At 61.5% G+C, this 26,626-nt stretch overlaps 1 protein-coding gene across 2 annotated transcripts in view; it reads left to right on the top strand.

Moving 5' to 3' along the window:
- The first annotated feature begins 12,509 nt into the window (after nucleotides 1-12,509).
- The window catches only part of IGSF9B (immunoglobulin superfamily member 9B), a 39,946-nt gene continuing 25,829 nt past the window's right edge, over nucleotides 12,510-26,626 (top strand). Inside the window, exons 1-7 of one of the 2 annotated variants that reach the window (XM_064470878.1) lie at nucleotides 12,510-12,609; nucleotides 20,528-20,725; nucleotides 21,820-21,966; nucleotides 23,535-23,686; nucleotides 24,831-24,948; nucleotides 25,760-25,901; nucleotides 26,027-26,172. In XM_064470878.1, coding sequence (XP_064326948.1) covers nucleotides 12,546-12,609; nucleotides 20,528-20,725; nucleotides 21,820-21,966; nucleotides 23,535-23,686; nucleotides 24,831-24,948; nucleotides 25,760-25,901; nucleotides 26,027-26,172 — 967 coding nt within the window. In that variant the 5' untranslated portion in view covers nucleotides 12,510-12,545. The remainder of the gene's footprint in view (nucleotides 12,610-20,527; nucleotides 20,726-21,819; nucleotides 21,967-23,534; nucleotides 23,687-24,830; nucleotides 24,949-25,759; nucleotides 25,902-26,026; nucleotides 26,173-26,626) is intronic. The other variant, XM_064470876.1, reaches the window with a different exon arrangement.

Genomic DNA, 26,626 nt, shown 5'->3' with positions numbered 1-26,626 from the left:
ATTAAAATACTCCATTTAATTAGGCAGGTAACACAGAACCTTTAGAAACATGACTATTTTTATATATTTACTCCCCTTCCTTGTGTTTTCCTTGGTGACTGGAGTTCCAATTAAAACAACCTCCTTATTAAACCGTTGGCTCTTAAATAAAACCTGGAGCTAAAAATACAGCAAGGCCACCGAGCTGCCCTCCTCATCCCCGCACCTCTCCCTTGGACCACTGGCTCTGTGTTAGTTTTGTCCCCATGAGGATCTGGAGGCACTTGATGGAGCCGGTGCAATCCTGGCATTTGACTCTGGCTCTGCTCCATCAAGATTTCTCCTACCTTTCGTGACAAACTCGCCAGCTTTGGGCTCAGATGTGCCCAGAGCAGCTCGATGGGGATGGAGGGATGGGTTTGCTATGGGGTTAGGCTGGATGCTGCAGCTGGTTTTCTCCCACCCCATAATTTGGGGAGCCTTTGGAGGTGGCTTCGCCCTGAAAAGCCCACCCTGACGTGCCTCAAGCTGTAAGATGGTGCTTGCCGCTGCTGTAGCAGACTGGGGAGAGCAGTTTGCTTTCGCTCAAAACATTTCTGTGTGATACATGCATTTGCAATATAGGAACAATAGCCGTCCTGCCAAGCTAAACATGAGCTGTTCCCAAAGTTGTTGGCATTTCACTTTTGGCCAAGGGTCTAGAGAGGAGGCGGGTAAACAGCCATTAACTCTGAGCTGCAGCAAAGCGGTGGCTTGTTCCTGTGTTGTGGGAGCAAATGGGCTAGGAGCAGGGAGCTTGGGGCTGGAGGAAATCCCTCTCTCAGAATCCAGGTTGCAGCAACATCAGCAGCCATTGCTGCTGCGTTTGCCCTTGGAGCCAAGAGGACTTTGTGCTTGGGGAAACTGAGGCACAGAGCCTCAGTTTCCATGCACAAACCTGTGCGTTGGGCACCCCGCGGAGCACCCTCTTGCCCTGGTTTGCCCCAGCAAGGCCAAATCCTGCCCGGGTGGCGGCTTTGCCCGGGGAGCCGCGCTGCTGAGCTCCCCCCACAGGCACCGCGCTTGCTGCGAGCTCTGTTTAATGGGGAGGTAATTTCCCAGAGGTGCCTGAAGTTGCCTTAATGCAAGCTGTCAAAATGATGTACAATTGCACCAGGCTCCCTCGTTCCTCCTGCCTCTCCTGTGACAATTTTGTCAAAGCTCATTTTTTGAGAAGCTATTTTGATGGGGTGCTAATGGTTCTTTCCTCATCAGGCAATTGTGAGCATGGATGTCCCCAAACGCACCAAGCGGAAGCTGCTTCTTTCTGTGATAATTAAGAAAAATTATAATAACGGGTTTAAAGGAGAGCAACTGCGGGTTGGAGCCACTTGGTACGTCAGGAGCTCGTGTGCCCCGGTGATGCTCATGGCCTGCGCAGGCCAGAGGTACCATCTCCTCCAAGGGCTGGTGTCAACCAGCTTTTAGGGAGCATTTGGTGTTACTGGAGCATCGTGTCACACCTCTGAGGGTTTGCTGGGTGTGCAGGGCTGGGGCTTCCCCCACAAGCAGGGAGCTGCCTCAGCTCATCTTGATAAAATGAGAGGTTAAAAATAAAAGTCAATAAATGCCAGATTATCAAGATGGGATTAATATCAATTTTAAACACACACACACCCCCAACATAAATAACAACGCAGAGTAGTCCAGCTAATGAGATTGGGAGTCTCAGCAATCAAGGAAGAGGATTAGAGATGATCAGAATAAATCCCAAATGATGAGGGACGTTGCCAAAGTCTATCCTTGGAAGACCCCACCAGCACAGACCTGCCGTGGGAGATGCTCGGGGCTTGCTCTGACCTGCCTGCAGGTTTAGGCCTGGGCTGCAGCGCTTGGTGCCTGCTTGGGTGTTGATGCTCCAACCCCATGGCACCTCGCTCTTGCACACCATGGTCAAACCACACTGGTCCTGCAGCATCTTGTGGGTTCCCACCTCTGCCCTTGACACCTCGGGCTCCAAGACTGGATCAGGGCACTGGGGACACTGAGTTGTTGCCTAAAGCCTGTTTACCCACAGCCCTTGGGTAGCCCCAAGCATCTCCTGTGGCCACCTATGGCATCCAGCTGTGCTCTCCCTTCCCAGTTCCCAGCTTAATCCCCATGTGTGTTTTTAATGCCTCTGCATGTCTCTAAGCTCTTGTGTACCCAGAAGCCAAATGCTCCTTGTAGGATTCTGATGTCTCCCCTGTGGATTAGATGGGATGGCTGCAAATTCCTTGTAATTTCTTCATGAGGGGTCTATTATCTGCTCCTGGGAGGCGCAGGAGAGGGGGCAGCAGGGGCAGCTCCCCCTCTATTTCCCATCTGTGTAATGCTGGGCTGGGGGAGGTTTAGCCAGCGATCCCTTGTCAGGGCTCTGATTCAATTATTCCCCTCTGCAGCCTTGCCTGCGGCTACTGGGGAACACAGCCCTGGGCTGGGATAGAGAAAGACAGCTCATCCCTGTGCCAGGGAGGGCAGGACCAAATCCTCCATGTCCCATGCAGGGCAGACCGCTGGCTGGGTGAGCTCTCCCCCTTCCCAGGTCAGCAGGTCCATCAGCTGCCTGTGCTATTAAATATCATTGCTGCTTAATTCAGGTGGCTGGGATGCAGTTACAGGCTGGATTTGCTGATTCAGCAGGTTAAGAGAAAAATCCTTTCCCTTATGGATGGGAGCTGGAGCTGGGCAGAGGGGGAGGAGGTTTTGGGAGGAAAATCCTTTGGTGCTGGGATTTTTGGCTGGTCGGGTCTGTGTGGTCCAGGAGCTCGGTCCCTGCTGCTGGTTGTCTTGTATCCAGTGGCCAGAGAACAAGTGAGCTGGTGTTTTCAGGTCCTCGAAGGCGTTTGCCCTATCCGTAAGGCTCCAGGGATGGAGAACATCAAATGAAGGCAGCCCTGTGCATCCTGCATCTTACCACACGTGGCGACATCCCCCCCTTGCCGAGGCCACCGCTGCCTTCCTGGGGCAGGGAGCCTAGATTTGTCTTTCTGATGCCTCAGTCAATGGCATCGATTGGGCTGGAGCGAAGAATCGATCGTACTTTGGTCAGAGGGCCCAGTGCTGGGTGCGAGAAGAGTAATTAGAGCAGCAGAGGCAGCGTGGGGCTGGCTGCCGCGAGGTTGGGGTGCTGGGGCAGCCGCCGGAGCCCGTCGCCTGGGGAGGGGGGGATGGATGGCAGGAAGGGTGAGGGGCCAGCTCCCGCTTTCCCGGCAGCTAGGGTGCCCTTCAGCACCCAAAGCCCCCCAGGCTGGCAGGAGCAAAGGGGTTTACACCGCTAAGGGCTGGCTTCCTGAAGCTTGGCAAAGAAAGGCATTTTTCCCTAGCACGCTTCCCCTCTGTCTCCCTGCTGGAGCATCATCTCCTGCACCAGGAAATTATTTTCCCCACATCAGGCAACTGCAGGGTGCTGGAAGGTGCCTGCAAGGTGGGGGACCTCAGAGACCCCCCGTGTACTTCCTAAGGAGCAAGTGATGGGGGATCTGGGAGGCAGTCAGGTCTTGCTGCTGGCAGGGGAAATAGGAAAAATTTCCTCACAGCCTAAGGAAACGGCACCAAAAAGCCCTGAATTGGGCTTCAATGCTCACGTGCCGAAGCTTTCCTGGCTCTCCCTTGCCCTTCCAGCCTGCCTGCAACTCGCTGGCAAATCCCACCCACACAGAGCAAGCCTGCTGCTTTCTCCAGCTCTGTCTTCACGAGGGGCTGCAGTGAAATGGCCTTTCTGCTCTTCCCCAGCAAGAATTACGGGGCCATCTGGATTTCAAAGAGCAGCCGGGCAGCTGGTTTAATTGGAAGCTGTTCCTTGCAAAAGGAAGGAGGGGGCTTGTGACCGACAGACACCCCCAGCTTTGTCCTCCCGTGCTGTCTGTGGGGATGCTGGAGAACCGTGTCCTGGCTGGGCTTTGGGGGATGTCTGCACGCAGCCGGGCTTGGGAGAAAGCTGGGGGTGGTTTTTGGCACTGGGTGGGTGGAAGGGAAGGGAAAGGAGGATATAAACTTGGGGAAAAGGTCAGGCATGCTATAAATAAGTGGCATCCGGGGAAAGAAATGTCAGTGTGCAGCAGTAGTGACACACCAGTGCCCGAGATGGGGGGGGAAAGGGCGAGGGTGGTTGTTTTCTGGGGGATAAAATCCACAGGCATCGGGGCCAGGGCGGCAGCAGAGGGGGCTCTCCCTGAATTTGGTGGGTCAAAGCGTGGCTGTCATGCTGCCCAGGTTGTTATTGGGGATGCTCTTGCAGCCGAGCGGGATTTGGGCACACATCAGTCACAAGCTGCCCAGCGGTCCAGGCTCTTGGGGCTCCAAACCCTGTCCTGCTACTGTCTGATGAGGGAAAAACAGGCCAGAGCCAAGGATTTCCAGCTGCTCTGCTCCCAGGATCATCCTCAGCCCTTTCAGCAATGAAGATGGGCAAATGGGGCTGCCTTTTCATGGTCCTCCTGCCCCAGCTGGGAGCTCACGGGTCAGGAGGATGATGCAGGAGTGGGTGAGCATCCCTGGAGGGGTTTGCTTTTGGGGCTGAAGGAGAGTCAGCAAAGCTGCCCACACTCACACCCTGCTTTGGGACATCCCCTGGTGCTGCGCCGCCCCTCTGGGGGAGTGAGGAGTGCTCCCCGAGGCTGATTGCACATTTGTCCCCAAAGCGGTCTGACTCGCTGCCTAATCATCTTCCCCGGCAGCCCTCTGAATGCAGGGCTGATTGCTGCCTGGCAGGGAGGGGAAGCCGACTCACGGCCAAGCCCAGCTGCAGGGAAGCGATGCCGGCAGCCGCTGTGCTGCTCCCCGGCCGGGCTGGCTCGCTGGGGTGGCTTCAGCAGCAAGCTGAGGACTAGCCAACTCGTCGCTCTAGTTGCGCCAGTCTTGATTGAAAGGACAGTCTTGGAAGCTATGTGTCCTGGTGGTGCAGGACCCCTGTGTCCCAGCAGAGCCCTGGGGGGCTGCCACCTCTCCTTGTGATGCCTAACAGCTTCGTGACCCCTGGGAGTGCCCTGGCAGAGCTGTGATGGGGTGACCTGGGGGGTGTCTGGACCCGCAGGCTGGTGTTATTGCCTTTGTGATTTTGTGGTGAGGATTTCCCCTACCCCAGCCATGGCACCTTCGTCCCCTGAGCCCTTGGGTCTCTCCTGACCCTGGGAAGGTTTTGGGCTGTTGTTGCAATGCCCTGAGCCTGGGGGCACGGGATGCTCAGCCAGGAGCCTCCAGCAGGACTGACCCACTGGTCCTGGGCTGCGTGCTGCTGGGATGGCATGTGAAATGGGCACACTGTTTCCTCAGGCCCTTCATTTTGGCATCTGGGCTGCAGCTGGAGGGGACCCATGGAAGGACCGCGGCCTCTTTTCACTCTCTCTGGGCTCATCTGCATGTGCAGGAACAGCTTGGAGGGCCGTGGCCTCCAGTAATCCTGTTGCAGGTAGCTCTTTGCTCATCAGGTGGTTGTTTGTGGGAGGTCAGGGTCTGCCCACCACCATGGGGCAGGGAGTGGAGGGGGGGAGCGGGGGGCTGGGGTCAGAGGTGTACAGCTCGTCTCCCCAGCAGGTTGGGCTTTGCCTGCTTCCCCCCTCCATGCAACCTCCCCCCAGTTTGCTCCCCATGCCACGGTTTCTGGGAGCTACTTGGCACGGCCGTGAGGAAAGGGATCCTGCAGGGGAAGGTCTCAGCTGCTCAGTCCTCGGGGGCCAGCCAGAGACCCCCTCAGCCCCCACCAGGGCTGCTCGGTTTGAGGGAGGATGAGTGCGGGCAGGGAGGTGCACAGCTCCAGCCCCCCGCAGCCGCCGTCTGCTCCTCTCCAAACAAAGGCGGCTCTGAGCCTCCTCTGCCTCTTTGCACATTACAAGAGAGCCCTTCTCTCCGGCAGTAAAAGCCCTTTCCAAGCCTGGCCCCCCCTCTCCCCGGGCGGGCTGCAACCCCCTTCGCTGCCCTCCGCCAGCCTGGAGCCCAGCCTGTTCACCCTCCTCCCAGGGTGCTGTGGGATCCAGCTGTGGAGGGGACCCCAGCAGGCTTGTCCCCTCCTGCAGCTGGGCCAGCGCATGCCCTTGCTGCCTGGGAGTTTTGGTGGAGGGCAGTGCTTGCAAAGTAGAGGGTCCTGCAGCCTGGTGCTCCCCGCCTGGCTCCTGCGAGGGTTCTGGGGGAGCAGGGCTTGGGAAATCGTCGTGTGCAGGGGGTCTTGGCTCGATGTGCTAGCCAGCCCCCGCAATTAGGGGTGCCTGCAGCTCCCCAGCAAGCCTCGATGCCCCCTGGTTCAGGGTGCGCTGAGGAGCAGTGCCGGCTGGCTGCACCTTGCATGCTGGAGCATGGGGGATGCAGCAGGGGCTGCCTCGGCAGCAGCCATGCAGGGCTGGGTGGGCTCCAGCCAGGGGGACCGGGGAGACCAGCACGCCCAGCTGCAGCAGGGAACAGGGAAGGGGGAAGAGCTCCTGCCGCCGGTAATTACCGGCAAGGTTGATGCCACATGATTCAGGGACGTCAGCAGAGTGTGTCACAGCTGATGACATGCCGCATGTGCAGGGGCTGGAAAGGATGCCAGGGCGAGAGGTTGGAGCACCGGGACAGCAGCGTCTGCCTCGCAGTGCTGAGCCAGCCTCACCGCCCGACCTTCAGTGAGTCACCTCTCCTCCCCAGCCTGCCGTAGCACGTTTGAAGTGGCCCAGCTCCCTCCCGGAGCTCAGCTCTCCGGCAGGGCAGGCATGCTGCCGAAGCACCGTGCCTCAGTTTCCCCGTGGTGCAGGGGAGGTGGTAGCTGAGCAGCTGCTGTGGGGTTGTTGCACCCCCCTCTCAAGGAGAGATGCACGCTCCCGGCTTTTTGGGGACGTGCTAGGGGAAGCCAAGACAAAGTGTCGTTACTCATGGCGATGACAGCGCCGATGACAAGTCCCCCAGCCCCCAGGAGCACGTGCTGTGCCCATGCTCCCCACGCGGGGAGGTGTGTTCCCAGTGCCAGAGAGGCCCAGTGAGTAATGGGGTGGGTGGCAGTGCTGGGGTGCTGCGGGGGGGGGGTGGGGTGGGGGGGGTGGGAGCGGCAGCACGGTGCTGCTGGGCTGGAGGGGGCTGCAGTTAGTGGCACTGAGCAGAGCACACTCCAGCATCCTTATTTTGGTGGGGGATGAGTGCCGTCAACCCTGGGAGTGATGGGGGGGACATGCCCCACCAGGAGGCAGTAGGCTGGGGGCTATGGCACGAGCACGGGGACAATCTGCCTCATGCCAAGGGTGAGACGGGTGCCCCGGGAGGTCGGTGGTGCCTTGCTGCCCCTTGCTTGGGGGAGCAAACCCCAGCCCACGGTGCCTGGAGGTGGCTGCCGTGGGTCCAGGGTCTCCCGCCCTGCCTGGGCTGTATCTGCCCCCACCAAGGTCCCATGGAGCAGAGCCACGAGGCTGAGCCCGATGGTGGTGGCTTTCCCTGGCCGGCGCTCGGACGGGGATGCCCTGCACTGCGGTGAGATGTATTTTGGCTGGAGAAGTAGGTGATGAGATAAGGATGGGGTATCGCATTACCAGAGTCGGATCCTTCTTTGAGGTTAGTAAGACAAGAGAGACAATTGCTGCTGCTTGATCCAGGGAGTGCTGTGTGAGTGAGTCTATTAGTGGGCTGATGAGTAATCAGTTACATTGGAGACCTGCTAACAGGAGGAAAAAGTTGGTAATGTGACTCAACTGACCCCTCTCCGCAGAAGTTAGTATGTCTTTTCTGAAATACCACAGGTGGATTATTCCACGACTTGGATGTGGAGCCGGGAAGGCATGGCAGGATATTCCTTCTTGCTTGCCAGCTGGAGTCACGCGCTGGTGATGAGCCACCGGTGATGGGAGAGGGGACGGGGAGGGAACGAGCTTAACCCCAGCTCGGCGTGAGCCGAGTCCATCTGCCTGCTCGTCCTTCAGTGACTCCGTCGAGGGGCTTTTTTGGTCTCTCCCGTGGCAGGCTCACTGTGCACACAGCGACGCTGCAGGCTGGCTCAGCATTTCCATGCTCAGCTCCCAAGTTTTCAGGGTTCCTGTGTGCTCCTGCCCTGAAGCCATCTTCTTCACCACGGTGGCAGGGACAGGGTGGGCTCCCTTCTCCCGGTCCCCGTGCGGAGTGGGGAGAAGGTGACAGCTGGGTGATGTGGGATGCTGTGAGACACCGAGTCCCACTTTCCGAATGTGGGCCGTTGCCTCCCAAAGTGCAGGAGGCAGCTCTCCCGGGAGATCAGGTGTTGTGAGACTCGTGACTCCACCATGCAAATGCTGGAGGCTGTGAATAATCATGTACTTGTGCAGGGAGACTCAGCCCCGTGTGGGATGGAGCATCCCGCGGCCAGGCAGGAGGCAGCTGAGCCCGGATCTCCTGCTCTCCCAGCTGGGTCGCCGGCAGCTCTGGGGCTGGCTGCTGCTGGGGCGCGGCGAGGGGCCGGGAGGAGTGCAGCAACAACCTGCACCCCCTGGAAGCCCAGTTTTCAGGTCAGCCCCTCTCCAGCAGTCAGGTTCATCAGGGCCGTGGCTTGCCAAGGCTTGCATAAAGCGAGCCCATGCCTCTTCCCCTGAGGTCTGTGCTTTAACCATCCCCCAGAGCTGGACCCTACCCAGGTTTGGCTTTCTGGGGTATTTTTGCTGCCCCGTGTGAAGGCTGATCCAGAACTTTTCTGCTCCGAGGGCTGGAAATCTCTGAATTTCCAGCCTGGCTTTGTAGCTCATTCCTGCTTTTCTTGCGTCGATAACCAAACCTAAATCTCTGCCCCTGATCCTGAGCGCCAAGTCCCGAGGCGCTGGCAGCAGGTCTCGACTGGGGCTGCATCTCTCCCAGATGATCCTGCACGCAGAGAGAGCTGCATCCCCCAAGTCTCTTCTCCTTGTACTAATCCGAGGACTCCTGCCTCATCTGTCGGAGCTTTCCAAAAAAACCCAAAAAGCAACATTTTTATCCCTCTTGTTAGGCAAAGTGGTAAATTTATCGCCGGGCAGTTGTCAATGACTCAGCTGTGCGTGGTAGGCTGTGCTCTCCATGGCTGCGCGGTGGGACGGAGGGCAAAGCTAGTCTTACTGAGCCCTGGTCTGCAATGAATTTTTTCTCCTTTCCATTGCCTTTTGAGCCATGAAGGCCACAGGGATCCCCAGGTTGGCAGCATGAAAGACAGATACGGCTCAGGCCAGTAAAATGCTGCGGCCAGAGCTGCTTCCCCTTGGAAAGAGAAGGGATTCACCTGCTGGATGGCTCCAGGGCCTCCTGCATGCCATGGGGGCTGCCTCGCTGTGCCCTGCAGGGACGGCTCCGGGGCATGTGTGGGTCTGGGGCATGCGTGGCTCGTTCGGCTCTGGCTCATTCCCCGGCAGCTCCCATCTCGGCAGGGAGGGCTGCCCACCTGCCTCCCACGTGGCGGGCAGGAGGTAGCCGTGGCCGAGGACCTGGGTGGTTCTTGCCTTGCCTTGCTGCCTCCTGCCTTCGCCCGCTCCCGGCTCTGCCACCGCAGACTGACGTGAAAGTACACAGAGTGCCCTGTTCATGTAAATAAACCCAGCTATAAATAGAGAAGGGAGAGAAGTGTGAAAACAGTGGGGAATGGATTTCATAAAACCAGCAAATTAGTCTGGAGAAACAAGGGTGTGAACCAGCAGCCGTGCTCCAACCCAAGCCCATATTTCCAGTTTCTTGAGGGATGCTGGTGGGGCCGAGCTGCACTCGGCTCGGAGGGGTACGCGCCAGGAGTGGCGCTGGGTCCTCCCCATCTACCACGGGCTCCTGATGCCTCCCAGGTTGGGCTGTGTTAGCATAGGTGCCATCAATGCCCTTACTTATTCTTTTCTCTTTGAAATTGTGGCAAAACCTAGCTAAAGACAAGATGATCTGGCTGGTAGCGTGGACTCCAGCTGAACCAGAATATATCTACTGTCTCTGGCTGGGCGAGGGTGGACAGAGCTCTGCCAGCCTCGGGCTCGCTCCCTTGCAGGCAGAAGACGATGGCTGGGATTTTTTGGGAGCTTTGAAGCCAGCAGGACTGGAGCAGGGAGGGTGCTGGCCAAGGGGCTTTGCCCTCCCTTGGCTGCAAACAGGCTGCACTGTCCTGGCTATCCGTGCGATCTGGAGAGCAGCATAAAGAGCAACCCTGCCCCAACGCAAGGGTCATCCTTGGCTCTGCCAACCCCGCCAACCCACCTTGCAGATTTGCAAGCTTTCAGTTCAGACCTCGGGACTAAAAGCTGAGTCAGGTTTTTATGAGGTCTTGGATTTTGCTAGGGAAGCAAACTGCCCGGGAGCTCGCGTGAGCTTGGACTGGGCTGGGGGATGCTCTCTGCTGGGCCTCGTGCTGCCTGCAGGCTCTCGCCTCCTGCCCAGGGCTGTGCTGATGCCCCGACCCTTCATGGGTGTAATTGTGGGCAGAGGGTGTGGGATGCTTCTCGGGCTCCTCAAATGCCTGCATCCTCTACAAGGGTTGGGTTTTTTTTGCCTCTTTCCAGGACATGCATGGAAAGAAGAGGTAGGAAGATCAGCAGCTGCCCAAACCTCTCCCCAAGTACTCTCCCAAAGGTGTGGGCAATGGGAAGATGGCAAGTGCTGGGGATAAAATAATATGTCCCCCTTGCCGTGCGAGCCTGTCCCCTCCCAGGCTGCCTGTCATCTCAAGGAAGGTTCAGTGGCCTGTTTCTCTTGCTGGCATGTTCCTCGGGGAGCAAGCCTGGCTGTTTGCCCATCTGGCATCACCAGAGGTCTTTGCAGGGAGGAGAGGTGGGCTGGAACGGGAGAGCACAGGGGGACTTGCTGTTTTCTACCTATTTTCCTTTGGAATGAATCCCAGTTCTCTCTTCAAACAGAGGGGTGAGTTCAGCAGGGCATAAAGCTGTGCCAGGGACATGGCAGGGGACACAGGGTGACATGGAGCTGTCGCAGGGTGCAGGGGCTTAGGGATGGGGGCAAGCTGCATAGGGCAGGAGCAGGGGGAGGTGACACAGGTGGTGCAGGGTGGCAGGAGGAGGTGGTACAGCTGGTGCAAGGGGTGGCAGTGGCACCGAGCCCTGGCGCTGGGTGTGGGGTGGCAGGTGAATGTGACACCAAGCTGCGGCAGGTGGCGAGGAGGTGGCTGTGAGCGGTGCAGGATCCTGGCAGAAGTGACAGCAAGCGGGTGTAGGGGGCAGGTGGCACAGCTGATGCAGGGTGATGACACTGAACCTCTGCTGGGGGCACAGATGGTGGCAGGTACGTTACCCTGAGCTGATGCGGGGTACCAGGTTGCAGTGGCACCAAGCAGGTGGCAGGGACGTGACCCCAAGCTGGTGCAGAGTGGCAGGGACAGATGGCACGGCTGATGTTGGTCAGGCTGGTGGGGGGGACAGGTGGCTCGTCCCATGGTGCGGAGGTGACCCCGCGTGGGTGCAAAGTGGCACTGGGGTGTCAGAGGGGCGTGTATGGCAGCAGGTGGCAGAGCTGGGGACAGGGAGGTGACGCTGTGCCAGGGCAGGGAGGCGCATCGGGACATAGTTTAGAAGGAACGGTGGTGTTGGGTTGATGGTTGGACTTGATGACTTTAGAGGTCATTGCCAACCTTAATGATTCTGTGATCTGGGGACAGGGAGGTGATGCTGTGCTGGTGCAGGGGACGCATCTGGGGATAGGGAGGTGATGCTGTGCTGGGGCAAGGAGCACATCTGGGAGCAGGGCAGTGATGCTGAGTCGGTGGGGGGGGCACATCTGGGGATAGGGAGGTGACACTGAGCCGGTGCAGGAGACACATCTGGGAGCAGGGCAGTGATGCTGAGTCGGTGCAGGGGGCACATCTGGGGATAGGGAGGTGACACTGAGCCGGTGCAGGGGACACATCTGGGAGCAGGGCAGTGATGCTGAGTCGGTGCAGGGGGCACATCTGGGGATAGGGAGGTGACACTGAGCCGGTGCAGGGGACACATCTGGGAGCAGGGCAGTGATGCTGAGTCGGTGCAGGGGGCACATCTGGGGATAGGGAGGTGACACTGAGCCGGTGCAGGGGACACATCTGGGAGCAGGGCAGTGATGCTGAGTCGGTGCAGGGGGCACATCTGGGGACAGGTGACGCTGCGCTAGTGCAGGGGGCACATCTGGGGACCCGGAGGAGACGCTGCTCCGGGGCGGGTGGCAGAGCCGGTCGGGAGGTGACCCCGTGCCGAGCCGAGCCGAGCCGCTCCGCTCCGCGCCGTGCCGCCGCACCGCCCGCCGCTCCCGGCAGTGCGCATGATACTGCGGCGCAGGGACCCCGTACGCGCCAACCCACCTTGAAACGGGCCCGGGCCGCGCCGCCGGCCAATCACCGCCCACTCCGCCGGGGCGCGGCCAATAGGCGGCGGGCGGGGGCGGCACCGAGCCGCTAAAGGGCGCAGGCTAGGCTGCGCCCCGCGCCGTGCGGCGGAGGGCAGGTGCAGCGCGGCGGCGGCATGGGCGCGGGCATGGGCGCAACGGCGGCGGCCGGCGGCTGGCCCTGAGCCGCCCCTCCGGCCCGGCCAGCCCCGCGGCGGCCCGGGGAGCCTCGCCCCGGCCCGGGGAGCCCTGCCCCGCCCCGGCCGGGCCGCCCGGCGGGCGGAAGATGCTGCGCACCGGGGGCCGGTAGTACTATGATTTGGTATGTGGCCGCTTTGGTAGCAAGTGTGCTCGGCGCCCGCGGGTTGCCCGTCCAAGGTGAGTGGGACCGCGGGCCGTCCTCCTCCGGGATGCTCCAGGAGGGATCCGCCGCGCTCTCCGGGGCGGCGGCGGGGTCGCCTCTGCATGCCCCCCCATCTCGGTGTACCGGCTGGGGCGGGGAGGGGGGAATATGCGTGCACCGGGAAGCGTGTACCGGGCTGGGATGCGTGCACCGGGAAGCGTGTACCGGGCTGGGATGCGTGCACCGGGAAGCGTGTACCGGGCTGGGATGCGTGCACCGGGAAGCTTGCACCGGCGCGGACAGCACGTCCCGGAGCTTGCAGCGGGAGGGGGGCTGCGGGGAAGCACGCCCCGGGGGTGCGGTGCGCTGCGGTTCTAGAGGGGGTTTGCATCCCCTCCGGTGCCTGTGCAGGGGGGCTGAGCGTTGCCCGTGTCCCCGGGCGCTGCTGCTGCTGCAGCGAGGAGCTGCTTATTTCTTTATTCCCCGCTGCTGGGGGGGCGCTGGGAGCGCCCGGCGCATCTTCCCCAGGCGCTCAGCGGTTTTTGCAGTGACCTCCCAGAGGGCAGCGGTTGCAACTCGGGGAAGTTTAGGACGCAGGAGGTGGTAGCAAAGCGCCCGGCCGGGCCCCTGGTGCTGGTGTGCGGCAGGTCCTGCCTCGCTGCTTGGGTCTCCGCGCGGGGGCTTGGAAATTCCCTTTGGGAAAAGGCAATGGGTGCGAGTCCTTGCGAGGGGCGCGCCTGGCTGGGTGCGGGGGGGAGAGGCGGGCAGCGTGGCCCCCGGCCGGGACCGGAGCGCAGGCAGGGGACGGGCAAGCGATTCTCGCTCCCCCATTTCTTCTCCCAGCTTGGGGGAAGCAGCAGGCAGCAGCTCCGAGGGGTGCAGGCAGCGTTTGCCCTTCCCCGCTGGGCAAGGAGAAACGCAAAAGGATTCGGTGCCTTCCCCTGCAGCACCCTGACTGTGCCCGTGTGCTCCTGGCTGCGGGTTTGGGGGTGACTTTGCTCCCCGCTGCCCGGGGGAGGCTGCCCTCCTTCCTCCTCCACTGCAGGCTGGCTGCTGCGCCGGGGTAAACTGAGGCACAGGGTTGTCCAAGGTCAGGAGGGAGACAGCGGCGGGGAATAACCCCGATTTTCCTGCTCTGGCTTCTTTTCGTTCAGCTGCCAGACCCCTGCATCCCCCCCAGCCATCCTTGCAGGTGGAAGGGGGGCTGCCTGCCACTGGTGCAGCACCATCTCCTGCCTCCGCCGCTTGTACTTCGCCGGGCACGGGGTGGTCGCTGCACCCCGGTGGTCCCTACCCAGGATGGGACCCGGGAGCTGCGCCCTGGGTGTCGCCGAGCCCTGCCCGTGGGGATGCGGTGGCTGCCGGCAGCAAGCGATGCCTGGCTGGCAGCCATCGCCGCTCCCCTCCCCGCGGCGTGGGGGAACACAGCCTCGGCAGGCGCGGGTGGGCTGGGAGGGGGCACCCGGGACACCGCAGCCCCCGCCGCATCATCTCTCGAGCGCGTGGGGTGACATCTGCGCCTCGTCACGGTCCCTTGGCATCCCTGCCTGGCAGCCGGCTCCTTGGAGGTGGTGGAGGGGTCAGGATGGGCCCCCTCTTGCTGCCGAGCCGCGGCCGGCTGCTGCCTGCCTGAAATGCATCCTGCGGCGTGGCGAGGAGGTGGTTTGCAGCAGCGGTTTGTAGAGGGATTCTCTGCCTGGGAGAGGAGCAGAGCAGCGAGGTCAGCGCCTGGGAACTTCGCAATACCCTGGAGCAACGGGGATGGGGCTCCTGAACCGATGCCTGGGTGGGTGGGTGCCAGGGACCCCAGGCGTGGGGGTGCTGCGCGTACGGAGCGGTGTGTACGTGATGAATGAGCGCGCTGTGAGTAATGCGTGGGTAGGCACCGGGCGAGGGGGCGCTGCGGGCTGGCGTGGCCCCCGCCGTGGGGATGGGAGCCCACGGACTCGCCCCGGCCGCTGCATCCCCTTGGCCCCAGCGCTGTCTCCTCCCTCGTGGGGGGTTTGACACCCCGCATCACCTGGGGACAAGGCTTCGGAGCAAGGCTGGGGCTGGCTATGCACTGGTGCCCTCACCGAGGCTTTTCCCATGGCCGTGGCCTTCCTCCACATGCTGCTGCCTCCTCCTCGCAGAGCCAGGCTGAGATGCAGCGGTGCTGGCCCCAGGCAGCCCTCTTGCCTAGCCCGGCTCTCCGAGGGCTTTCCAGGCGTTAATCGGCTCAGAGAGGGAAGGAGGGTGTGTTATCCCCTCTACGGCGTGGGGGAGGAGAGCCAGGACGTGACCGTGCTGGGAGTGGGTGTCAGAGGAGGGATCTGGCCTCCTGGTGTTTCTGGCAGTGCCGTGACGCCGAGGGGCTTTTCCTCCCTCTCCCACGAGCGTGACGCGGTGCCGCGCAGTGATCGGGGATGCTTATGGATCCGGCAGGCGCGGTTTGTGAAGGGAGGATTCGGCTTCGCCAGCCCCAGGTGAGGGCTCCCGTCAAAGAGGTCCCCCCGGACACTGCAGCAGGTGACGCTCGCGGCGCTGACCTTGGCTGATCGGAGCGGCTCGCCGTGTCGGTGCCGGCGTTGCGTCCTCTACTCGCTCCTGGCACAGAGCTGGTGCACGCGAGGGCTGGTGCCTCTTCGGCCATGGAGGGGTTTGGACCGGCAGCCGTGGGCTTTGGCACATGTGGCTTTGGCCCACTCTCTGCTGGCAAGGGGACGGTTTGGCACCGGGACTGGCCAAGGGGGCTGGCCCAGCTCCCGTATCCATCCTTCCCTGGAGGATTTCTGCTCCTCTGGACCTGTTGGACGGGAGCGTGCTGGGCAGGGAGGGACGTGCGCATCGTGGTTGTTGACTTGGCTTGCCGGAGGGTTGTTGCGGTGATGCTTTCCTGGCTCGGTTGCCTTTTGGTTTGGAAGATGCAGCTTCACCGGTGATGAGTGGACCCTGTGAGTTCCTCGCTGGAGCTGTGGCAGGAAGGGTTAGCTCCCATTCACCTTCAGTCCTCCGTCTTGGAGGTTGCTGCTTCAGGCTGGAAGAGAAGCCCTGGAGATGGGCAAGCAGCGGGTCCAGCCCTGTGCGATGCCGATGGAGGACTCCTTCCCTCTCCCTTCCCCTGCATCTCCTGAACAGGGAGCTCTGAGCGACCAGCTGGCCTTTGGAAAAACAACTCGCTTCCTCCCGCTTCACGATGGAGAGGCTGGTGTTGGTGGGAGGGCTGCCTGAGCCAGGAACAGCGTGATTCAGGAGCTGCTGGCGGGCAGCTCAGAGCACTGCCTGCATCCCAGTTCCCAGTCGGAGGACTGTGGTGGCATCGGGGTGGTACGCGCTGCTCCGTGGGGAGGGCGACGCGGGCAGTCTGTCTGTGGGTACTGGTGTGATGTGGGTCTGGATGTGCGCTGGCTTGGGTTGGGGGGCGCAGCACCCGGGTGCAGGAGGTCTCCCCTGGGAGCTGTTTTGGCTCCAGCCTCCCACAGCAGCTGCTCGCTCGGCCCTGTGGTGTGGGGAGGGAGCTGGTGGAGAGCGTGCAGGTAGCTGCTGGTCGTTGCTGGGAGATGGTGGCTCCCCTGAGGCAGCTGCTGTGCGGCATGTAGGGATGCTCTACTCTGGGCCGGTGGCATTTAGGAGGGGATGCTGGGGACCCCCGGGGGGAATGGGGACACTGGGGTGAACATGGGAAAGTAGTTTTCTTGCATGATCCATCTCTGCACCCCTCTGAGCACCGACATGTGCTCGCTAAGCTGCCCCCCAGCTGGGGATGGTCCCACCTGTGTCACCCCCAGGGAGTGGGGACCCACTGTGGCAGGTGGGGGGCTGCTGTGGGGCAGCACCTTGGGCATGCATGCTCCCCTGGGGGTGCCAGGGCAGCTGCCTGCCTGTGTGGGGATGGTGGTGGTGGTCCCGCAGGGCACCCCTTGTCCCCAGGGATGGGGCTTGAAGTCCCCATCTTGCCGTGAATGGGGGCACTGAGCCACCCCTCGCAGCTAATCCTGCTCCTCTGCCGGCCCCACATGACCTTGAGGCATGTCACTTGACCTGCGCACCGCCCTCCATCCATCTGGAAAATCGGGTTTAAAACGCAGGAATCACGCAGAAAGCCCAGATGCTGCTTTCCAGCTGGGGGAGGGGGCAAGGGCTGTGCTCCTGGCCACCAGGGCTGCCCCCTGCTAGGGGAGAGGTGGATGCTTTTGGGGGGGAGCTGCTGGTACCCCCCACGCAGGCAGGGGGGGACCAAGCTTGCAGTGGGGTGTGCAGCCCCCACCGAGCTGTTGCAGGTGTAGGGAGGTGGGGGGCAGGCGGCTCTCCCCCCATCCCATGCACCGGCTCGGCAGCCCGGGTCCCTGCAGTGGGTGGTCCCTGTCCCCCCCACCCAGGATGCGGTTGCTGCCCTGCTTGTTTCGTGGTGCTGCCTGCCTGCTCTCCTTCCCTGCTGGCCTCCATATGCCACGCCGGTGGCCTTGTCCTCAGAGGTTCCCGCCATATCCCGCCTCCACCGATATGAGCGGGATGTGTCAGAGCAGATCTTGTCTCCGCTCGGCAGGGAGAAGTGGTCCCCGGGCTCAGGGCCATGCGCCTGCTCCCTCGGCCATCCCCATGGAGGGACAGGGATGGGGACAAGTGCATGGGGTGGGGGTCAGGATGGGATGCCCTCTCTGACCCCAGGACATGGGTGTCTGCTGCTCAGGACAGCCTTCCTGGGCACTTGGCCATCATCCCTTGGCCGTGGGGTTGGTGGCCCACTGTGACCCGAGGTGCAGGGCTATTTCATTTGGAAACTCGCTCTGCCATGGCTGCCTCCTTCTCATGGAGCATCTGCAGGAAGGGTCCTGCTTCAGTGAGTGCACCTGAGATACTGGATACCCGCAGGTCCACCAAGTTCCCTGTCACCTTAGGTCTCTGCTCTCAGGATGGGAGGAACTGGATGCTCAGACCCGGGTGAGGGTCTTCCCAGCCTCAGCATCACCATCCCGGGGAGCCCCGTGGTGGCACCGTCTCTACTCAGCGGCAGCCTTCCCTCCTCTCCCTTTGGGATGCCGTTCAACTCCACCTCCGCATCTTGTATTCTTGCCTCCTGGCACGCGGCGTGCTTTTATTTTTCCTGGATCTGCTTGGATGACGAAGCCTGTTGATTACTTGTTGTTCTTTATGAGGCATCCTCCAGCTTCACGTGAGCTCCCACACCGAGGGGGGATTTGGGGTTCATGTCCCCACTGCAGCTCCCTGATGTTGACCCTATTTCCAAACTGCAGGATAAGCCTTGAAACCCCTCTGAACTTGGCTGGGAAAAGCAAGTGGGTTTAAAAATACCCCGTCTGTTTGCTCTCTGTTTCTTCTGGCATCTGTGGGTTGTTTTCAAGCGTTTCCCCACAAATGTGGGGGTGAGGAACGCTTCTTTGAATTGAGAGCTGTAATCTCCATCGCTCACGTGCCTTCAGCAGCCGGGACTTGGAAGCAAAACCAGGCTGGGGCTGGGAGAGTAGGGTTAGTGGGTTGGGAAGTTGGGGAGACCCAAGGAGGATCCTGTGAAACATCTCCCTGCTGCCTCCCCGCTGTCTCTGGAAGCGGGGACAGGAGGACACGGGGGCCGGTGGCGGGGCGGGTGGCAGCTGGGGAGAGCTGGGGGCTGGTTAGCCGCCGTGGCTGCCAGTCGGCTGCGCGCGTGGGGAGGCGATGCTCAGCCGTGCGTGCAATTCCCCACCGGCCTCGCGATCAGACACCGGGGTTGACCTATTTTCCTATGCCTGCGTGGCCCTGGCCAGGCATGGGTCCAGCGGAGCGGCTGGCTTGTCCCCTCCCTAGGACGTCACCCACCGGTTTGCTGGGGAGCCGGTCAGGGGATCCCGCCGTACAGCTGCAAGCGCGCCCAGTGCCCGTCCCCTGGGCGTCTGGGTGGCCTCTTGGGCGGTGTTCTCCAGCTGAGCAAGCATCAGCATCCCAGGCTCCATTTGGTGTTGAGCTGAAAATTAAGATCCCACCTTGGAACCCAAGGAGCTGGTGGGCTGGGGGAGGTGGGGGGCTTGGGGAGGGGCTGGGGTGTTGCCCCCTCCATCCCCTGCACCCGGTGGAAAGCAGGACTGTCCCTTTGAAGGTGGCGAGGTGCTGGGGACCCGCTTGCTCAGGCAAGGCGACCGCGGAAGTGCACGTCCTTGGATGCTCTTGAGCAGCACGTGACAGCTGCTGTCTGTGAGCGGTGCAGGGGGGCTGTGGGCAGGGAGGGGGGTTCCCAGCCCTGCAGCAGAGCACCCCCCCGATGGGCACAGCAGGGTCGGGATGGGTCTTTGCAGCATTTTGCAAGGGCGGCAGGGGAGAGCTGAGACCGTGCCCACTGACAGGGTGCGAATGCCTGAGCTCATCAGCAATGCAGTGATAGCGAGGCACAGAGAGGTGGAGGTGTGTCATCAGGGCAGTGCAAAGCGGGGAGCAGGAGTGGGGTGCACGCATGCGTGTGCATATTACACATGTGTGCACGGCATTCCCCCAGCCCAGATGGAGTCCAGGCAGGTACATGGTTGTACAGGACTCCTGCAGCGGGCGTGCAATGCAGCGTCTGCTCCTTGCAGATGGCTCACATCTTTGCGCCCTGGCATTGCCCTCCCTGCTGCCACCAACCAGCCCTCCCAGTTAAACAGCCACCATCTAGCCCCAGCACCCAGCTTGCCAGTGCTGCGGGGATGGGGGATGCCCGGTTGGCCATAGGGCTGCGCTCCTCTGCGGTGTTGCACCTTGCAGTGGGGAGGGGGTTTTGGCTGTGGCGGGGGCTGCCGCCAGAGCCACCTCTGCCCTCTCCCCTTCCCATGGGGGCACTCGGCCGGTGAGCCCGTGGGGTGGCACGGCACGGGCCTCTCGCCAGTACGCGCTTGTGCCGGAGCCAAAAATAGCTGGTGATGCTCGGCTCCCGCGGCGGGGAAGCGGTGATGTCACTCGCCGCCAATCACCGGCGGCCCCGAGGAGCAGCGCGGAGGAGTGGGAACGTGCTTCCCCAAGCATCCCTCCCCGAGCATCCCCCTTGGAGCAGGCGGTGGCTGCGTGTGCCAGGAAAATGGGGGGGTGGGGTGGGGGGGCTTTCCTTGGTGGGAAGCGAGATGTGGGGCTGAACCCTGCTGCTGGCAGTTTTGGGGGCTCCCCCCAGCCCTGGGTTTTCCCTCTCTCTTTCTGAAAGCTGTGCTGAGGATGCAGCTTTGCTGCTGATGGCGAGAGCAGGATGACGCCAGGCTGCAGCTGAGCGGGGAGGCACAGCCGGGGTGGAGCAGTGCCTTCGTCTGAGGCTGAGACCAAAGCCCTGTTTAATTACCCCAGCCGGGGGCTGGGCAGGAGGAGCAGGGTGCCAGACTCGATGTGCAGGTCGCAGCCGGATTTCAGGCCTGGGGCTCTTGGGGACGCCCAAGGACGGGCAGGCTTGGCTGGAGCATTGCTGCTCCGGGGGCTTGGCCCACCCTGGGATGGCTCCTGTGGGAAGGCTGAATCCCTGGGCTGGCACACCAGAGCTGTGGGTCGGTGGTCCCTGCACGCTGTCCCAGTGGCCGGAGGGTGCTGGGGCACATGTGGGGCTGCGAAAACAGCCTTTTCCTTGCCACAGGGATGCTAGGTGGGGAGCAGCACTGGGTGCGCTCTGTGCCTGCCTGCTGCTGAGAGCAGGGGCTCCCAAAACCCCCCGCAGGGTCACTGGGCACCACCCTTTCCCTGGCACGGAGGGTGGGAAGCCATTCTGGAGCAGTGGGTGCTGATGGCAACTGTCCTGAGTCCTGTGGTGGCTTGGAGTGGCCCCAAATCTGGGTGGAGGGGCTTGGCGAAACCCCCCTTGATTTTGGGGCAGGGGAGACCGAGGGGCTGCCCTTGGTGGAGTCAGGCGGCTGGGGACGGGCATAGTCTCTGCTGTGGCTCTCCCGGGGGTCCCAGTCCCCCGGCTAACGCTGATGCCAGGGTCCAGCGGCGGCATCAGCCACAGTTTCTTCCTTTTCCCCCTCACAGGTGCCCTCGGCTCGAGGGAGGAGCCCGAGTTTGTGACCGCTCGCGCTGGCGAGAGCGTGATCCTGGGATGCGACGTGATCCACCCGCTCACGGGGCAGCCCCCTCCCTATGTCGTGGAGTGGTTCAAGTTCGGCGTCCCCATCCCCATCTTCATCAAGTTTGGGTTTTACCCTCCCCATGTCGACCCAGAGTATGCCGGTGAGTTCAGGGGGTACAAGGGTCTTGTGCCAGGTCCTGACTGCGGCGCAGCCGGGGGTGTACGGCTGCTCCATCCGCTCCTCCGTCAGAAACGGCGCGGGCTCTGCCTCTCATTGCTTGCTTTCCACCCAGTTGGTTTTAATTAAGCAGCAAAGCTAGGAAGCCAGCTGGGCTGCGTGGGACGGGAGCAAGCGAGGCAGAGAAACCCAGGGTGACGGGTGGCGGTGGCGGCGGTTGCTGCTGCATCCCAGAGCAGCTGTGAGCCTGTGGGGAGCTGCTGGGGGGATTCCGGGGATGGAGCCGCGGCCACGTGGGGGTGGCAGGTTGGAGCTGCAGAGCCCATGTTGGCCACTTGCCAATGTGCTGCCAGCCCCGCGTGGCTGGTGGCCTCTGGTGGGGTCTGTGAGCTGGGGTCTGGCCCTGATGGGGTTGGCGTGGTGGGGCAGACCCGTTCTAATATGCCATTCCTTGGGGACCACCTTCCCTGAGTCTTACCCTGCTTTCAGGCTCTGCAAGGCTTCCTCTGCCCAGATTTGCTCCTCTGGGAAATCCTGCAGCAGGGAGGGTGCCAGCACCTGAGCCTGGGCTGAGCCCTGCCAAACTCAGCTCATGCTTGAGCAATGCCAGAGCCCATTAGCCGCTGTGCCAGCATGGAGGCTCAGGCTGCTTTGCTGCTGGTCTGGTTTCCTGAGCTGCACACAGGGTCAGCCCAGGGCCACCCTGATTTTTGGGAGACTCCCAGACTGGGGAAAGGCTTTGGGGCGCGCCTCCGTGCCGGCTGTTCGGCCGCCAGCCCCCGGCCGGGAGCAGAAGGCCGGCGTCGCTGCGGGCAGACGCCGCTCGAGGCACCGCGCCAGATGGGCGAGCATGTTGCTGGCCGGCTGCAACCGGCAGCACCGTGCCGTGAGGCTCAACCAGCCCCAAAACTGGGGATGGTGGGGCTCTGCCTGGCCCCAGAGCTGCTGCAGCTGCTCGGTGCCTGCACCAGGCTGGGGTGTCCCCTGTAGCAACGCTCGTGGGGGTCTGGTCCGGTGCTGGGGGGCCATCACGCAGGGCTGGGGGCCACCGAGCTGACGGCTGTGCTCTCTCTGCAGGCCGGGCCAGCCTGCACGACAAAGCATCCCTGCGCATTGAGCAGGTCCGCTCTGAGGACCAGGGCTGGTACGAGTGCAAAGTGCTCATGCTGGACCAGCAGTACGACACCTTCCACAACGGCAGCTGGGTCCATCTCACGGTCAACGGTGAGCCGGGCACGGTGGGAGCAGCAGCGGCAGGGCGGGCGGGGGGCCGCGGCATCGCCGGGGGGCTGCCTGCAGTGCCCAGACGGGTTCCCCTTTGATTTCTGATGGACGCTGGACCTTGATGGGATCTGCGCCTTGCAGACGAATGAGCCTGGAGCTATCCAGGCTGACTGCTCCAGCCAGGGCGTGACTTAAAAAGGGACAAACTTTTATTAGGGATTCTGCAGTTTAATTATGTGGAGCTTGTTTAAAGGAGAGACATCAAGAAAGGGGGCTGGGACGAAATCTCCTCTTAACACACAGATCAGAAAATCAAATCTTTGTTTTCTTGAAATTCAGATTTACTCAAATTACTTTTTCATTTTATTAAGGCTGCATATTAAACTAATTAGCAAATTGTCATTCTCCACATCAGGAGAGGTCTTTTATTTTTAGCCCAGCGTGAGGACTGTGCCTCTCCTGCTGCAGTGGGGTGGCTGGAAAGGAGATGTGGGCACCGGCAGCTCTTCTTGCCTGACCTTGAGCAATTAATTTAACCTTTCGGGGGGATGGCTGGGCTGCACATGGAGAAGAGCCACCTAATTGAGCCCAATTAGTGAGCAGGAGCTTTGCAAGTGGGGCCGTGCAGCACGCCAGCCCTGCCCCTGCCTGTGCCCTGCCTTGCTGCTGCCTCCTTTCCCACTGCCTGCATAAAGGGGGTGAGATGCTGCCGCACTTTCTGGTGAGGCTGCCCTCCTCCTGCCTGCTCACGAGCTCCGAGGGCTTGGGAAGGAAGGGCCGAGGGAGGCAAGAGGAGGAGGAGGAGGGTCGGGCCTGTTTCACCTGCACCACGTGTACGGGTTCTGCAAACTGCCGGCCGAGGGGCTGAAAGTGGCCGTCGGTGCCCCAGGTGCCCTGTCCCCCCCCAGGCTCGACTCCCTTTGCAAAACGGGGCACTTCTTGGGTTTTGTGCAGCATGGGGTACGCAGGGGCTTAATAACAAAATAACCATAATCCTCACGGCCTGAGGAATTGCTTTCAGGGGGAAGGCTGTAACATTCCCCAAGCACGTTAACAATGCTTAACTTTCGTAGGAGAAAACAAAAATCATTTGGGCAGAAACAAAATGTAATTCTTTTTTTCCCAAGCAGATTAAATTGCCAACCTGTCTTCCTCAAAAGTGGGCTTTAACAACTGCTGGTAATTAGGGGCGGGCTGTAAACCTGCCAGCCTCTTTAATCAGGAAGGAGCCTTTCGATCTGCACTGCGGTGTTTTCCCGTGTTTTGACAATAGCAAGTTAATGTGCAATGGGGGGCCGTGTCCCGGAGCTGGTGGGGAGGAGAGGGCTGGAGTGTCATGCATCGGGGAGGGGGTGCCCTTGGCAGGCATCCCCGGGGACAGCTGGCAGCCGCTGCTGTCCCTGTCCCTGCAGCCCCGTTCACCTTTGGGGTGATCCCAGCCCTGCTGCGGGGATGTGCGGTGTGTTCCCCGTTTGCTGGTGGCAGCCTCCCCTCTGTCCCAGTGCCCCCCCAGACCCACAGCAGCCACGGGTGAAACGGGGGTCACAGTGGTCTCCCCTGCCCCGCAGCTCCCCCCACCTTCACGGAGACGCCGCCGCAGTACGTAGAGGCGAAGGAAGGCAGCAGCGTCACCTTGACCTGCATGGCGTTCGGGAACCCCAAGCCCATCGTCACCTGGCTAAGAGAGGGGGACCTTTTGGGTGCCAATGGCAAGTACCAGGTAGGTGGGTGGCAGGGGCTGCTGCGGGGGCTCCCGGGCACCCCGCTGACGGGGACGGTATCGACAGGACCACAGTGGCGGCAGCTCTCCCGTGCCTGGAGCCGGGCGTGCTTTCTCAGCACTTCTTGCCGAGCTGCCCATTTCCCCCCCCCATCTTCGCTGAGCGGCAGCCTCTAACGCTGCCTGCCCCTGGGTGCAGGCTACAGACACCCCCCCGCACCCTGCGGCGCTTAGGGCAGCCCCATTCCCTGCTGTTCCCTGGGGACTCTTGTCCTGGGGGCCAGTTGCTGCGCCAGGTCCCAGAGATAGGGTGGGGGCTGCAGCCTGGGGATGCAGTGTCCCCAGGCAGGGATGGATGCAGCGGGGCTGGGGTGTGGGGCGGTTTGGGCAGGGGAGGGTTTTGTTCCTCTCCCAGGACCCTTTTTGCATCCTGGAGACTCCTGGGCAGAGATTCCCCCTGAGCTGTAATTGGTAAATCAGGCATTGGAATCAGTGCAGGCACTAATGAGAGTAATTAGGAATCATTTGTTACTAATTGAAATAGAAGGATGAGGCAGAATAAGGCGAGAGGGGCGGGGAGCCTGGCTGGGAGCAGGGCTCCCTGTGCATGGCGGAGATGCTACCCTGGGGGTGATGGTCCCTCGCCTGTCCCTCCTCGGCTGTGTCCCCAGGGGGAAATTCGCCCGCTCCTCGAGCAGCTGCGAGGTCACCCGACAGGGAGGACAGTGGCCGAGCTGGGGTCTCGCCCTCATATCCTACCCCAGCAGTGGAGCTGGTCCCTCGGGAGCAGGGCATGCTCCGGCGAGGCATCCTGCTCCTTGTGAAATGCCGGTGGTGCTGGGGCTCTTGGCAGGAGCGGTTTGGAGTCTGCCACCTGCCAGTCACTTCTGCAGGAGATGAATACATTGCGAGGGTTATTTTCTTTTTTTTTTTTTCCCTTCCCCTTGGCGTTGAGCAGAAACGCGTGTGTTGGTTTATTAATATCCGACGTCTTGCAGAGCGGGGAAACCCATTTCTTATCCAGCCCTAAAAGCGTCAGCAGCTCTCCGCCATGGGAAGCGGGGAGGGCGCTGAGCCAGGGCTAGGGCGCATCCCACCCAGGGGTCCCTGCCCACAGCCCAGGGTCTTCCCTTGTTGTCCCCAGGTGAGCGACGGGAGCCTTACGGTGCTCTCCATCAGCCGGGAGGACAGGGGTGCCTACACCTGCCGGGCGTACAGCATCCAAGGGGAGGCTGTGCACACCACACGCCTGCTTGTTCAAGGTGAGATCTTCCACCTGACCCCCTCCGGCTTGTCCTCAGCTGCTGGCGTCCCTGGAGGGGCTGGGAGGATGCTTTGTGGATGGAAATCCGTGGATTGCAGGGCTGGGGTGCTGCCCTGAAGCCTTGCGGGCTCGGCATCGTGCCGGCTGCCCCGTGGCTCCGCATCCCGTTTGCAGGATGGAGGAATCCGCTGAACTGGGGCACCGCAGTGGCTGTGCCGATGAACAGCCAGGCCCCGGTGGCGGCTCGGTTTTGTTTGGGAAGTGGGGAAAAGATTGAGGCTGTCACAAAGTGCCTCATCAGATAGCAGTGATGCATGGCAGGCCTCCCGCTCCCTGTTTTATTTAATAAGTCTTTAATTAGGTCAACAGCTACTGGTGGAGAGAGGAGCGCGGGGTGGCCTCTGCTCTGCTTTCACCACGTCGGCGAGCTGGGGACGCTCACTGCTGGCTTCCCGCAGTTTGCTCTTTTCCCCCTGGATTTTTCCTGTGGGTGATGCAATCCTGGAAATGTGCTCAGGATGAGGGGAGGCGCGAACTTGTGTGCCCTGGGAGAAGCAGAGCCGTGTGCCACGGGTGCAGGGCCCCCTCCCAAAAGCTGCAGAGATCAGGGAAAGGGTTGGGAATAACAGGGCTGCCATGCTCCTGGAGGTGAGCCCCAGTGCCCTGTGATCCCGCAGGATCGGGGCCAGCTCTGCCCCGGAGCCCTCCAGCAGCTCCCATCCAACGATGCTGTGATGGAGCTGAGCCTGGGCAACCTTTGTGGGGACACCTGTGCTGGTGGGGGTGACACGTTCCTCTCCCTTCTCCAGGACCTCCCTTCATCGTTTCCCCTCCGGAGAACATCACGGTCAACATCTCCCAGGATGCGCTCTTCACCTGCCAGGCCGAGGCGTACCCCGGGAACCTCACCTACCTGTGGTACTGGGAGGAGGAGAACGTCTACTTCAAGAAGTGAGTTTGCATCCAGCGGGGTGATATATCTTCCTCCTCCTGCTCCCAAATCGTGCTGGGGTCACCGACGGGGTGGGCATTGCCCCCAGGTCTCCTTGCGATCCTCCTCCCCTCTTCTCTCATAGCGACCTGAAGTTGAGGGTGCGGATCCTGATCGACGGGACGCTGATCATTTTCCGTGTCAAGCCAGAGGATGCTGGAAAATACACCTGTATCCCCAGCAACAGCCTGGGCCGCTCGCCATCAGCCTCTGCCTACCTGACAGTGCAGTGTGAGTGCGGGCAGCGGGGCCCAGTCCTGAGGGAGGGGTGGGGCTGGGATGGATAACACCCCGCTCTGGGGCAGCCCCACAGGCTCTGTCATCCCAGTACGATACTAAGAGGGTCGGGTCGATGTGACAGCAGCCCTTGGAGGCGCATGCAGTCATCCTCAGCAAAAGGCTGAGCGCACCCCACGTGCTTGTAGGATGTGGGCAGCGAGAAGGCAGAAAGCCTGAGCACCCTGGGTAGCACTGCTCAGCTGGGACCGGTGTCCGCCTTTGATTCAAGTGGTTTTTGACTAGGTGGGCATCTTCCCACCGCCGCTGCCGGCATGCTGCCCTCATCGGCCGCATCGTGTCGGGCAGCGAAACACCGGATCGGGGCTGTGTCTCAACCACCTGCTTGTGTATTTCGGCATTTATTATGGGGACTTGTTCCCATGGCGTGGTTTTTCTGTGAGCTCGG

Source organism: Phalacrocorax carbo, chromosome 21 (genome assembly GCF_963921805.1).
Source record: "Phalacrocorax carbo chromosome 21, bPhaCar2.1, whole genome shotgun sequence".
Classification (NCBI taxonomy): domain Eukaryota; kingdom Metazoa; phylum Chordata; class Aves; order Suliformes; family Phalacrocoracidae; genus Phalacrocorax; species Phalacrocorax carbo.
Note: the sequence above shows the minus strand (reverse complement) of the source record. Positions and strands in the feature narration are given on the sequence as shown.